The sequence below is a fragment of the Ascaphus truei genome, unplaced genomic scaffold, assembly GCF_040206685.1.
Source record: "Ascaphus truei isolate aAscTru1 unplaced genomic scaffold, aAscTru1.hap1 HAP1_SCAFFOLD_510, whole genome shotgun sequence".
NCBI classification, from domain to species: domain Eukaryota; kingdom Metazoa; phylum Chordata; class Amphibia; order Anura; family Ascaphidae; genus Ascaphus; species Ascaphus truei.
The window spans coordinates 37,332-52,202 of record NW_027456841.1 but is presented as its reverse complement, the minus strand read 5'-3'; the positions used below and the strand labels follow the sequence as shown (position 1 = coordinate 52,202).

Genomic DNA, 14,871 nt, shown 5'->3' with positions numbered 1-14,871 from the left:
ATGCGGGAGGCAGGCACAAGGAATAGTGAAGTGTAACAATTCACACTTACAATGGATCCAAAAGCCTGCTTCAAAAGGTTTTATTGATGGGGCCAGGGGGGGGGCTACCCCAAGCAGGATATCTGAATTGGTGTCCTTATTAAATATAAGAATATTATGAGATGTCCTTGGCTGAAAAGGATAAGAGTTACATATTTGTAATCGTGGGATTTAGCATATCTTTGGGAGTCTAAACACTGTATATGTACCTGCTGCTAAATGCCAGATATTAATATCTCTATTAATTTTCATATTACACTGTAATTTTTGGTCTCTCTGCGAGCGTCAGGTGTCAAGGATTGCATTAATATATCTCACCTGACTGTATGTTTTACTGAACTCAAGTTATGAGGTAATTTGCAGTAAATATGAAATTTTGGTTGAATTCTGAGGAACCCCCGTTATGATAATGACCAGATGTCTAGGACTTAAGTATTGTTGAAAGGGTTTTGTCACCCCACTGTGTACCTGTGGGCGGAGAAGGCTCAGACCAGAGCAGGTTTTTAAGTGTTCCATTTAACACCTTCCAACAAAGGTTTTCCTGCCAGAAAAGCAAATGGATAGACTGGCTGGCATTCCTGATGCAAATGTGGGGCTTCAGAAATGAGACCCCAGAGTTCTACTGCGCATGTGCCAACTAGCAGGGGGGCATGGGTCAGAATGCTTTCCCACGTTAGTGAGTGGCTGGAGGTAATTGAAAACCAATCACCTGTACTTAAGGTTATGGATAGGGCCACAAAAGGTATATAATCTGTTGTCAAGCCCTTATCCAGTGTTGTTCATGTGGTTCATGCAAAGTTGTTCATGTTGTTCATTGTTCTTCATGCAAATGATCTTCATGCATGCATGTGTCCTGCCTGTTTTGCTGTGATGTCAACTGAAATATGGGAGAAGTGGCCAGTCTCTAATCCTGCTGGCTTTCTTGCCATAATCTTTACGTAAGTGTCTATATTTTGCTGTTATTGTATAATCTGTTGTGTTCACCTTTATCAAGGAATAAATTCTGTTTATCATATCTAAGTCTCGTCCCAGTTCAAACCCAGGTATATATATATTTATATATAGTTTTGGTGTAAATTACAGCCTGTCGCAAGCTCTCGTGACAGGGGGGTTCAACTAAAAGCAAACTTGTTTTTAACCCTTTCAGACACGGGGGTGGGCCTGCAAGGCTTTGCTCTGTACGGCCACTGAAAGTGTTAAGGCGAAGTCACGGGAGACCAGCACTTTTACACCGAAACCACCGGGGTCACCAGCACCAGACAGGACAAGGTTGTTGAACAAAATGGGGTTTATTCTGGCACGCCAGCAGACAAACAAAGATGTTCAAAACAAGATACAATACCAACTGGGGGCCTGGGGAGTAGACTCTAACCTCGCTAGGTGCAGGGGCCTGGGGAGTAGTCTCTAGCCTCGCTAGGTGCAGGGGCCTGGGGAGTAGACTCTAGCCTCGCTAGGTGCAGGGGCCTGGGGAGTAGTCTCTAGCCTCGCTAGGTGCAGGGGCCTGGGGAGTAGTCTCTCACCTCGCTAGGTGCAGGGACCTGGGGAGTAGTCTCTAGCCTCGCTAGGTGCAGGGGCCTGGGGAGCAGTCTCTAGCCTCGCTAGGTGCAGGGGCCTGGGGAGCAGTCTCTAGCCTCGCTAGGTGCAGGGGCCTGGGGAGCAGTCTCTAGCCTCGCTAGGTGCAGGGGCCTGGGGAGGAGTCTCTAGCCTCGCTAGGTGCAGGGGCCTGGGGAGTAGACTCTAACCTCGCTAGGTGCAGGGGCCTGGGGAGTAGTCTCTAGCCTCGCTAGGTGCAGGGGCCTGGGGAGCAGTCTCTAGCCTCGCTAGGTGCAGGGGCCTGGGGAGTAGTCTCTAGCCTCGCTAGGTGCAGGGGCCTGGGGAGCAGTCTCTAGCCTCGCTAGGTGCAGGGGCCTGGGGAGCAGTCTCTAGCCTCGCTAGGTGCAGGGGCCTGGGGAGTAGACTCTAACCTCGCTAGGTGCAGGGGCCTGGGGAGTAGTCTCTAGCCTCGCTAGGTGCAGGGGCCTGGGGAGTAGTCTCTAGCCTCGCTAGGTGCAGGGGCCTGGGGAGTAGTCTCTAGCCTCGCTAGGTGCAGGGGCCTGGGGAGTAGTCTCTAGCCTCGCTAGGTGCAGGGGCCTGGGGAGTAGTCTCTAGCCTCGCTAGGTGCAGGGGCCTGGGGAGTAGTCTCTAGCCTCGCTAGGTGCAGGGGCCTGGGGAGCAGTCTCTAGCCTCGCTAGGTGCAGGGGCCTGGGGAGTAGACTCTAACCTCGCTAGGTGCAGGGGCCTGGGGAGTAGTCTCTAACCTCGCTAGGTGCAGGGGCCTGGGGAGTAGTCTCTAGCCTCGCTGGGTGCAGGGGCCTGGGGAGTAGACTCTAACCTCGCTAGGTGCAGGGGCCTGGGGAGTAGTCTCTAGCCTCGCTAGGTGCAGGGGCCTGGGGAGTAGTCTCTAGCCTCGCTAGGTGCAGGGGTCTGATTCAAGAAGGCCTGCCCTGTCCGCTTCTCGCCCAGGATATCAGTGAGCTGATCACACAGCAGCCACTGACATGTATCTCCAGCAGGCACTCACTCCGCGGCCTCCCCTGCAGCCCGCGCCGCACTGACGCGCCGCACATTGCCAGCTCACTCACCTTCCTGCTGACTGCGGTGAGCAGGTACTCACTCTGCGGCCTCCCCTGCAGCCCGCGCCGCACATTGCCAGCTCACTCACCTTCCTGCTGACAGCGGTGAGCAGGCACTCCGCGGCCTCCCTGCAGCCCGCGCCGCACATTGCCAGCTCACCTTCCTGCTGACTGCGGTGAGCAGGCACTCAGCGGCCTCCCCTCCAGCCTGCGCCGAACTGACGCGCCGCACATTGCCAGCTCACTCACCTTCCTGCTGACTGCGATGAGCAGGCACTCACTCCGCGGCCTCCCCTCCAGCCTGCGCCGCACTGACGCGCCGCACATTGCCAGCTCACTCACCTTCCTGCTGACTGCGATGAGCAGGCACTCGGCGGCCTCCACCTGCAGCTCGGGCTCACTCAGCAGCAGGCACAGCATCTCCAGCAGCTTGCAGTTCTCCGCAGTGATGTGGCTGATGGACACCCAGTCAGTGTATCCGGACAGCGTGTTCAGAGCAGCTCCCGCCACGCGGCACAGGCCCTGCGCCTGCAGGGGAACAGAGAACAGGGGTGTGAGAGGGGGGGGGGGGAGAGACAGAGGGGGGGGGCACAGGCCCTGCGCCTGCAGGGGAGCAGAGAACAGGGGTGTGAGGGGGGGGGGGTGGGGGGTGAGGGAGAGAGAGGGGGGGGGGGCAGAGGCCCTGCGCCTGCAGGGGAACAGAGAACAGGGGTGTGAGCGAGGGAGGGGGAGAGGAGGGGGGGATATGAGAGAGGGGGTGAGAGAAAGAGAGGGGGGGATTCGGATTCCGCCCTGAGGCTGGAGGGAAACAGAGAGGTAGGTGGAGGTGCGAGGGTGCGAGGGGGGGGGGGGGGGGAAGAGTAGTGGGTACTGGACCAGTTATTCGGATTACGCCCGGAGCAAACGGTCCCAGGTTTTTTAATATCGCGCTGTAATGTTCTCAGTAAAATAATGACGCACAGCGCACAGCGCACTTTGTCCCGCGGGTCTCACCTTATCCTTCTGCCCGGGGTCAGTTTTCTGGAAAACAAACAAAACCTTACATGAGAACCCCCCAAAGCCACCCTGCGCCCCAAATCAGAGCTGTGTGCTGGGTTCTTAGGCCTGTAATAATGTGGGGGTGTGACGCGGTAACCGCGGGGTTAGGTCTGTAATAATGTGGGGGTGTGACGCAGTAACCGCGGGGTTAGGCCTGTAATAATGTGGGGGTGTGACGCAGTAACCGCGGGGTTAGGCCTGTAATAATGTGGGGGTGTGACGCAGTAACCGCGGGGTTAGGCTGTAATAATGTGGGGGTGTGACACAGTAACCGCGGGGTCAGGCCTGTAATAATGTGGGGGTGTGACACAGTAACCGCGGGGTTAGGCTGTAATAATGTGGGGGTGTGACGCAGTAACCGCGGGGTTAGGCTGTAATAATGTGGGGGTGTGACGCAGTAACCGCGGGGTTAGGCCTGTAATAATGTGGGGGTGTGACGCAGTAACCGCGGGGTCAGGCCTGTAATAATGTGGGGGTGTGACGCAGTAACCGCGGGGTTAGGCTGTAATAATGTGGGGGTGTGACACAGTAACCGCGGGGTCAGGCCTGTAATAATGTGGGGGTGTGACGCAGTAACCGCGGGGTTAGGCCTGTAATAATGTGGGGGTGTGACGCAGTAACCGCGGGGTTAGGCTGTAATAATGTGGGGGTGTGACGCAGTTACCGCGGGGTTAGGCCTGTAATAATGTGGGGGTGTGACGCGGTAACCGCGGGGTTAGGCCTGTAATAATGTGGGGGTGTGACACAGTAACCGCGGGGTCAGGCCTGTAATAATGTGGGGGTGTGACGCAGTAACCGCGGGGTTAGGCCTGTAATAATGTGGGGGTGTGACGCAGTAACCGCGGGGTTAGGCCTGTAATAATGTGGGGGTGTGACACAGTAACCGCGGGGTCAGGCCTGTAATAATGTGGGGGTGTGACGCAGTAACCGCGGGGTTAGGCCTGTAATAATGTGGGGGTGTGACGCAGTAACCGCGGGGTTAGGCCTGTAATAATGTGGGGGTGTGACGCAGTAACCGCGGGGTCAGGCTGTAATAATGTGGGGGTGTGACGCAGTAACCGCGGGGTCAGGCCTGTAATAATGTGGGGGTGTGACGCAGTAACCGCGGGGTTAGGCCTGTAATAATGTGGGGGTGTGACACAGTAACCGCGGGGTCAGGCCTGTAATAATGTGGGGGTGTGACGCAGTAACCGCGGGGTTAGGCCTGTAATAATGTGGGGGTGTGACGCAGTAACCGCGGGGTTAGGCCTGTAATAATGTGGGGGTGTGACACAGTAACCGCGGGGTTAGGCTGTAATAATGTGGGGGTGTGACGCAGTAACCGCGGGGTCAGGCCTGTAATAATGTGGGGGTGTGACGCAGTTACCGCGGGGTCAGGCCTGTAATAATGTGGGGGTGTGACGCAGTAACCGCGGGGTCAGGCCTGTAATAATGTGGGGGTGTGACGCAGTAACCGCGGGGTCAGGCCTGTAATAATGTGGGGGTGTGACGCAGTAACCGCGGGGTTAGGCCTGTAATAATGTGGGGATGTGACGCAGTAACCGCGGGGTTAGGCCTGTAATAATGTGGGGGTGTGACGCAGTAACCGCGGGGTTAGGCCTGTAATAATGTGGGGGTGTGACGCAGTAACCGCGGGGTTAGGCCTGTAATAATGTGGGGGTGTGACGCAGTAACCGCGGGGTTAGGCCTGTAATAATGTGGGGGTGTGACGCAGTAACCGCGGGGTTAGGCCTGTAATAATGTGGGGGTGTGACGCAGTAACCGCGGGGTTAGGCTGTAATAATGTGGGGGTGTGACGCAGTAACCGCGGGGTTAGGCTGTAATAATGTGGGGGTGTGACACAGTAACCGCGGGGTTAGGCTGTAATAATGTGGGGGTGTGACGCAGTAACCGCGGGGTCAGGCCTGTAATAATGTGGGGGTGTGACGCAGTAACCGCGGGGTCAGGCCTGTAATAATGTGGGGGTGTGACGCAGTAACCGCGGGGTTAGGCCTGTAATAATGTGGGGGTGTGACGCAGTAACCGCGGGGTTAGGCCTGTAATAATGTGGGGGTGTGACACAGTAACCGTGGGGTTAGGCCTGTAATAATGTGGGGGTGTGACGCAGTAACCGCGGGGTTAGGCCTGTAATAATGTGGGGGTGTGACGCAGTAACCGCGGGGTTAGGCCTGTAATAATGTGGGGGTGTGACGCAGTAACCGCGGGGTTAGGTCTGTAATAATGTGGGGGTGTGACGCAGTAACCGCGGGGTCAGGCCTGTAATAATGTGGGGGTGTGACGCAGTAACCGCGGGGTTAGGCCTGTAATAATGTGGGGGTGTGACGCAGTAACCGCGGGGTTAGGCTGTAATAATGTGGGGGTGTGACACAGTAACCGCGGGGTTAGGCTGTAATAATGTGGGGGTGTGACGCAGTAACCGCGGGGTTAGGCTGTAATAATGTGGGGGTGTGACGCAGTAACCGCGGGGTCAGGCTGTAATAATGTGGGGGTGTGACACAGTAACCGCGGGGTTAGGCCTGTAATAATGTGGGGGTGTGACGCAGTAACCGCGGGGTTAGGCCTGTAATAATGTGGGGGTGTGACACAGTAACCGCGGGGTCAGGCTGTAATAATGTGGGGGTGTGACACAGTAACCGCGGGGTCAGGCTGTAATAATGTGGGGGTGTGACGCAGTAACCGCGGGGTTAGGCTGTAATAATGTGGGGGTGTGACGCAGTAACCGCGGGGTTAGGCTGTAATAATGTGGGGGTGTGACACAGTAACCGCGGGGTTAGGCTGTAATAATGTGGGGGTGTGACGCAGTAACCGCGGGGTCAGGCCTGTAATAATGTGGGGGTGTGACACAGTAACCGCGGGGTTAGGCCTGTAATAATGTGGGGGTGTGACGCAGTAACCGCGGGGTTAGGCCTGTAATAATGTGGGGGTGTGACACAGTAACCGCGGGGTTAGGCTGTAATAATGTGGGGGTGTGACGCAGTAACCGCGGGGTCAGGCCTGTAATAATGTGGGGGTGTGACGCAGTAACCGCGGGGTTAGGCTGTAATAATGTGGGGGTGTGACGCGGTAACCGCGGGGTTAGGCCTGTAATAATGTGGGGGTGTGACGCAGTAACCGCGGGGTCAGGCTGTAATAATGTGGGGGTGTGACGCAGTAACCGCGGGGTCAGGCCTGTAATAATGTGGGGGTGTGACGCAGTAACCGCGGGGTTAGGCTGTAATAATGTGGGGGTGTGACGCAGTAACCGCGGGGTTAGGCTGTAATAATGTGGGGGTGTGACGCAGTAACCGCGGGGTTAGGCTGTAATAATGTGGGGGTGTGACACAGTAACCGCGGGGTTAGGCTGTAATAATGTGGGGGTGTGACGCAGTAACCGCGGGGTCAGGCCTGTAATAATGTGGGGGTGTGACGCAGTAACCGCGGGGTCAGGCCTGTAATAATGTGGGGGTGTGACGCAGTAACCGCGGGGTTAGGCCTGTAATAATGTGGGGGTGTGACGCAGTAACCGCGGGGTTAGGCCTGTAATAATGTGGGGGTGTGACGCAGTAACCGCGGGGTCAGGCCTGTAATAATGTGGGGGTGTGACGCAGTAACCGCGGGGTTAGGCTGTAATAATGTGGGGGTGTGACACAGTAACCGCGGGGTTAGGCCTGTAATAATGTGGGGGGGTGACGCAGTAACCGCGGGGTTAGGCCTGTAATAATGTGGGGGTGTGACGCAGTAACCGCAGGGTTAGGCCTGTAATAATGTGGGGGTGTGACGCAGTAACCGCGGGGTTAGGCCTGTAATAATGTGGGGGTGTGACGCAGTAACCGCGGGGTTAGGCTGTAATAATGTGGGGGTGTGACGCAGTAACCGCAGGGTTAGGCCTGTAATAATGTGGGGGTGTGACGCAGTAACCGCGGGGTTAGGCTGTAATAATGTGGGGGTGTGACACAGTAACCGCGGGGTCAGGCCTGTAATAATGTGGGGGTGTGACACAGTAACCGCGGGGTTAGGCTGTAATAATGTGGGGGTGTGACGCAGTAACCGCGGGGTTAGACCTGTAATAATGTGGGGGTGTGACGCAGTAACCGCGGGGTTAGGCTGTAATAATGTGGGGGTGTGACGCAGTAACCGCGGGGTTAGGCTGTAATAATGTGGGGGGGTGACGCAGTAACCGCGGGGTCAGGCCTGTAATAATGTGGGGGTGTGACGCAGTAACCGCGGGGTCAGGCCTGTAATAATGTGGGGGTGTGACACAGTAACCGCGGGGTTAGGCTGTAATAATGTGGGGGTGTGACGCAGTAACCGCGGGGTTAGGCCTGTAATAATGTGGGGGTGTGACGCAGTAACCGCGGGGTTAGGTCTGTAATAATGTGGGGGTGTGACGCAGTAACCGCGGGGTCAGGCCTGTAATAATGTGGGGGTGTGACGCAGTAACCGCGGGGTTAGGCTGTAATAATGTGGGGGTGTGACGCAGTAACCGCGGGGTTAGGCTGTAATAATGTGGGGGTGTGACGCAGTAACCGCGGGGTTAGGCTGTAATAATGTGGGGGTGTGACGCAGTAACCGCGGGGTTAGGCCTGTAATAATGTGGGGGTGTGACGCAGTAACCGCGGGGTTAGGCCTGTAATAATGTGGGGATGTGACGCAGTAACCGCGGGGTTAGGCTGTAATAATGTGGGGGTGTGACGCAGTAACCGCGGGGTTAGGCTGTAATAATGTGGGGGTGTGACGCAGTAACCGCGGGGTTAGGCTGTAATAATGTGGGGGTGTGACGCAGTAACCGCGGGGTTAGGTCTGTAATAATGTGGGGGTGTGACACAGTAACCGCGGGGTTAGGCTGTAATAATGTGGGGGTGTGACGCAGTAACCGCGGGGTTAGGCTGTAATAATGTGGGGGTGTGACGCAGTAACCGCGGGGTTAGGCTGTAATAATGTGGGGGTGTGACGCAGTAACCGCGGGGTCAGGCCTGTAATAATGTGGGGGTGTGACGCAGTAACCGCGGGGTTAGGCTGTAATAATGTGGGGGTGTGACACAGTAACCGCGGGGTTAGGCTGTAATAATGTGGGGGTGTGACACAGTAACCGCGGGGTTAGGCCTGTAATAATGTGGGGGTGTGACGCAGTAACCGCGGGGTTAGACCTGTAATAATGTGGGGGTGTGACACAGTAACCGCGAGGTCAGGCCTGTAATAATGTGGGGGTGTGACGCAGTAACCGCGGGGTTAGGCTGTAATAATGTGGGGGTGTGACGCAGTAACCGCGGGGTTAGGCCTGTAATAATGTGGGGGTGTGACACAGTAACCGCGGGGTTAGGCTGTAATAATGTGGGGGTGTGACACAGTAACCGCGGGGTTAGGCTGTAATAATGTGGGGGTGTGACGCAGTAACCGCGGGGTCAGGCCTGTAATAATGTGGGGGTGTGACGCAGTAACCGCGGGGTTAGGCCTGTAATAATGTGGGGGTGTGACACAGTAACCGCGGGGTTAGGCTGTAATAATGTGGGGGTGTGACGCAGTAACCGCGGGGTCAGGCCTGTAATAATGTGGGGGTGTGACACAGTAACCGCGGGGTTAGGCTGTAATAATGTGGGGGTGTGACGCAGTAACCGCGGGGTTAGGCCTGTAATAATGTGGGGGTGTGACGCAGTAACCGCGGGGTCAGGCCTGTAATAATGTGGGGGTGTGACACAGTAACCGCGGGGTCAGGCCTGTAATAATGTGGGGGGGTGACACAGTAACCGCGGGGTGAGACCTGTAATAATGTGGGGGTGTGACGCAGTAACCGCGGGGTTAGGCTGTAATAATGTGGGGGGTGTGACGCAGTAACCGCGGGGTTAGGCTGTAATAATGTGGGGGTGTGACGCAGTAACCGCGGGGTTAGGCTGTAATAATGTGGGGGTGTGACACAGTAACCGCGGGGTTAGACCTGTAATAATGTGGGGGTGTGACGCAGTAACCGCGGGGTTAGGCCTGTAATAATGTGGGGGTGTGACGCAGTAACCGCGGGGTTAGGCTGTAATAATGTGGGGGTGTGACGCAGTAACCGCGGGGTTAGGCTGTAATAATGTGGGGGTGTGACACAGTAACCGCGGGGTTAGGCCTGTAATAATGTGGGGGTGTGACACAGTAACCGCGGGGTTAGGCTGTAATAATGTGGGGGTGTGACACAGTAACCGCGGGGTTAGGCTGTAATAATGTGGGGGTGTGACGCAGTAACCGCGGGGTCAGGCCTGTAATAATGTGGGGGTGTGACGCAGTAACCGCGGGGTTAGGCCTGTAATAATGTGGGGGTGTGACACAGTAACCGCGGGGTTAGGCTGTAATAATGTGGGGGTGTGACGCAGTAACCGCGGGGTCAGGCCTGTAATAATGTGGGGGTGTGACACAGTAACCGCGGGGTTAGGCTGTAATAATGTGGGGGTGTGACGCAGTAACCGCGGGGTTAGGCCTGTAATAATGTGGGGGTGTGACGCAGTAACCGCGGGGTCAGGCCTGTAATAATGTGGGGGTGTGACACAGTAACCGCGGGGTCAGGCCTGTAATAATGTGGGGGGGTGACACAGTAACCGCGGGGTTAGACCTGTAATAATGTGGGGGTGTGACGCAGTAACCGCGGGGTTAGGCTGTAATAATGTGGGGGTGTGACGCAGTAACCGCGGGGTTAGGCTGTAATAATGTGGGGGTGTGACGCAGTAACCGCGGGGTTAGGCTGTAATAATGGGGGGTGTGACACAGTAACCGCGGGGTTAGACCTGTAATAATGTGGGGGTGTGACGCAGTAACCGCGGGGTTAGGCCTGTAATAATGTGGGGGTGTGACGCAGTAACCGCGGGGTTAGGCTGTAATAATGTGGGGGTGTGACACAGTAACCGCGGGGTTAGGCCTGTAATAATGTGGGGGTGTGACGCAGTAACCGCGGGGTTAGACCTGTAATAATGTGGGGGTGTGACACAGTAACCGCGAGGTCAGGCCTGTAATAATGTGGGGGTGTGACGCAGTAACCGCGGGGTTAGGCTGTAATAATGTGGGGGTGTGACGCAGTAACCGCGGGGTTAGGCCTGTAATAATGTGGGGGTGTGACACAGTAACCGCGGGGTTAGGCTGTAATAATGTGGGGGTGTGACACAGTAACCGCGGGGTTAGGCTGTAATAATGTGGGGGTGTGACGCAGTAACCGCGGGGTCAGGCCTGTAATAATGTGGGGGTGTGACGCAGTAACCGCGGGGTTAGGCCTGTAATAATGTGGGGGTGTGACACAGTAACCGCGGGGTTAGGCTGTAATAATGTGGGGGTGTGACGCAGTAACCGCGGGGTCAGGCCTGTAATAATGTGGGGGTGTGACACAGTAACCGCGGGGTTAGGCTGTAATAATGTGGGGGTGTGACGCAGTAACCGCGGGGTTAGGCCTGTAATAATGTGGGGGTGTGACGCAGTAACCGCGGGGTCAGGCCTGTAATAATGTGGGGGTGTGACACAGTAACCGCGGGGTCAGGCCTGTAATAATGTGGGGGGGTGACACAGTAACCGCGGGGTTAGACCTGTAATAATGTGGGGGTGTGACGCAGTAACCGCGGGGTTAGGCTGTAATAATGTGGGGGGTGTGACGCAGTAACCGCGGGGTTAGGCTGTAATAATGTGGGGGTGTGACGCAGTAACCGCGGGGTTAGGCTGTAATAATGTGGGGGTGTGACACAGTAACCGCGGGGTTAGACCTGTAATAATGTGGGGGTGTGACGCAGTAACCGCGGGGTTAGGCCTGTAATAATGTGGGGGTGTGACGCAGTAACCGCGGGGTTAGGCTGTAATAATGTGGGGGTGTGACACAGTAACCGCGGGGTTAGGCCTGTAATAATGTGGGGGTGTGACACAGTAACCGCGGGGTTAGGCTGTAATAATGTGGGGGTGTGACACAGTAACCGCGGGGTTAGGCTGTAATAATGTGGGGGTGTGACGCAGTAACCGCGGGGTCAGGCCTGTAATAATGTGGGGGTGTGACGCAGTAACCGCGGGGTTAGGCCTGTAATAATGTGGGGGTGTGACACAGTAACCGCGGGGTTAGGCTGTAATAATGTGGGGGTGTGACGCAGTAACCGCGGGGTCAGGCCTGTAATAATGTGGGGGTGTGACACAGTAACCGCGGGGTTAGGCTGTAATAATGTGGGGGTGTGACGCAGTAACCGCGGGGTTAGGCCTGTAATAATGTGGGGGTGTGACGCAGTAACCGCGGGGTCAGGCCTGTAATAATGTGGGGGGGTGACAGTAACCGCGGGGTTAGACCTGTAATAATGTGGGGGTGTGACGCAGTAACCGCGGGGTTAGGCTGTAATAATGTGGGGGGTGTGACGCAGTAACCGCGGGGTTAGGCTGTAATAATGTGGGGGTGTGACGCAGTAACCGCGGGGTTAGGCTGTAATAATGTGGGGGTGTGACACAGTAACCGCGGGGTTAGACCTGTAATAACGTGGGGGTGTGACGCAGAAACCGCGGGGTTAGGCCTGTAATAATGTGGGGGTGTGACGCAGTAACCGCGGGGTTAGGCTGTAATAATGTGGGGGTGTGACACAGTAACCGCGGGGTTAGGCTGTAATAATGTGGGGGTGTGACACAGTAACCGCGGGGTTAGGTCTGTAATAATGTGGGGGTGTGACGCAGTAACCGCGGGGTTAGGCTGTAATAATGTGGGGGTGTGACACAGTAACCGCGGGGTTAGACCTGTAATAATGTGGGGGTGTGACGCAGTAACCGCGGGGTTAGACCTGTAATAATGTGGGGGTGTGACACAGTAACCGCGGGGTCAGGCTGTAATAATGTGGGGGTGTGACACAGTAACCGCGGGGTTAGGCCTGTAATAATGTGGGGGTGTGACACAGTAACCGCGGGGTTAGACCTGTAATAATGTGGGGGTGTGACACAGTAACCGCGGGGTTAGGCTGTAATAATGTGGGGGTGTGACACAGTAACCGCGGGGTTAGACCTGTAATAATGTGGGGGTGTGACACAGTAACCGCGGGGTTAGGCCTGTAATAATGTGGGGGTGTGACGCAGTAACCGCGGGGTTAGGCTGTAATAATGTGGGGGGGTGACACAGTAACCGCGGGGTTAGGCTGTAATAATGTGGGGGTGTGACGCAGTAACCGCGGGGTTAGGCCTGTAATAATGTGGGGGTGTGACGCAGTAACCGCGGGGTTAGGCCTGTAATAATGTGGGGGTGTGACACAGTAACCGCGGGGTTAGGCTGTAATAATGTGGGGGTGTGACGCAGTAACCGCGGGGTTAGGCTGTAATAATGTGGGGGTGTGACACAGTAACCGCGGGGTTAGGCTGTAATAATGTGGGGGTGTGACACAGTAACCGCGGGGTTAGGCTGTAATAATGTGGGGGTGTGACGCAGTAACCGCGGGGTTAGGCCTGTAATAATGTGGGGGTGTGACGCAGTAACCGCGGGGTTAGACCTGTAATAATGTGGGGGTGTGACACAGTAACCGCGGGGTTAGGCTGTAATAATGTGGGGGTGTGACGCAGTAACCGCGGGGTTAGGCTGTAATAATGTGGGGGTGTGACGCAGTAACCGCGGGGTCAGGCTGTAATAATGTGGGGGTGTGACGCAGTAACCGCGGGGTCAGGCCTGTAATAATGTGGGGGTGTGACGCAGTAACCGCGGGGTTAGGCCTGTAATAATGTGGGGGTGTGACGCAGTAACCGCGGGGTTAGGCCTGTAATAATGTGGGGGTGTGACGCAGTAACCGCGGGGTTAGGCTGTAATAATGTGGGGGTGTGACGCAGTAACCGCGGGGTTAGGCTGTAATAATGTGGGGGTGTGACGCAGTAACCGCGGGGTTAGGCCTGTAATAATGTGGGGGTGTGACGCAGTAACCGCGGGGTTAGGCTGTAATAATGTGGGGGTGTGACACAGTAACCGCGGGGTTAGGCCTGTAATAATGTGGGGGTGTGACGCAGTAACCGCGGGGTTAGGCTGTAATAATGTGGGGGTGTGACGCAGTAACGGGTTAGGCTGTAATAATGTGGGGGTGTGACGCAGTAACCGCGGGGTTAGGCTGTAATAATGTGGGGGTGTGACGCAGTAACCGCGGGGTTAGGCCTGTAATAATGTGGGGGTGTGACGCAGTAACCGCGGGGTTAGGCCTGTAATAATGTGGGGGTGTGACGCAGTAACCGCGGGGTCAGGCTGTAATGTGGGGGTGTGACACAGTAACCGCGGGGTCAGGCTGTAATGTGGGGGTGTGACTGGGGGCGGGGGTCAGGCCTGTAATGTGGGGGTGTGACTGGGGGCGGGGGTACAGGAACACACCAGCAGCTGGTACTCGCGGACGCTCTGCTGCAGGATGCTGAGCATGAAGGAGAAGAGCTTGTCCATGCTCTGCGTCATGGTCATCTGGATGTCCCTCCGGCGCTGCGTGGGGAGGGTGTGGAAGGTGACCACGTCCTCGGCCAGTCGCAGGAGGATAAACATGACGAGCTCCGTCTGCGCCTCCTGCAAACACACACACAGCTTAGGTAAGCCTAGCACTGCCGGGGGGGCCGCGGGGGGGGGGCCCGCGGCGGGGGGGAGGGGGATCCGTGCTGCATACCCCGCGCTTGGTGAGGGTCTCCAGCTCATTCAGCATGTCCGGCCAGTGCTGCGGCCACTCGCGCTTTATCATCTCCACCACGATACGGGCAATCACGTCTTTAATGTGCCCCTCCTCCTGCAGGATGGAGTGAATGCCCTGCGGGTGGGGGGGGGGGGACGAGAGAGAGAGGGGGGGGAGAGAGAGAAGGGGGGGGAGAGAGAGAGAAGGGGGGAGAGAGTAAGAGAGAAGGGGGGGAGAGAGTGAGAGAGAAGGGGGGGAGAGAGTAAGAGAGAAGGGGGGGAGAGAGTGAGAGAGAAGGGGGGGAGAGAGTGAGAGAGAAGGGGGGGAGAGAGTGAGAGAAGGAGCTGGGTTATCACACACACGGGAGCTGGGTTATCACACACACACACACGGGAGCTGGGTATCACACACACGGGAGCTGGGTTATCACACACACACCGGAGCTGGCTATCACACACACACGGGAGCTGGGTTATCACACACACGGGAGCTGGGTTATCACACACACACGGGAGCTGGGTTATCACACACACGGGAGCTGGGCTATCACACACACACGGGAGCTGGGTTATCACACCACACGGGAGCTGGGTTATCACACACAC

The 14,871-nt window shown here is 56.5% G+C and overlaps 1 protein-coding gene across 1 annotated transcript in view; it reads right to left on the bottom strand.

The window, feature by feature from the left end:
• Positions 1-14,871, bottom strand: part of XPO5 (exportin 5) — a gene marked incomplete at its 5' end in the record, with an annotated part of 111,415 nt that overhangs the window by 59,415 nt on the left and 37,129 nt on the right. The window contains 4 exon segments of the mRNA XM_075584239.1: positions 2,994-3,179; positions 3,645-3,671; positions 13,984-14,166; positions 14,264-14,401. Coding sequence (XP_075440354.1) covers positions 2,994-3,179; positions 3,645-3,671; positions 13,984-14,166; positions 14,264-14,401 — 534 coding nt within the window.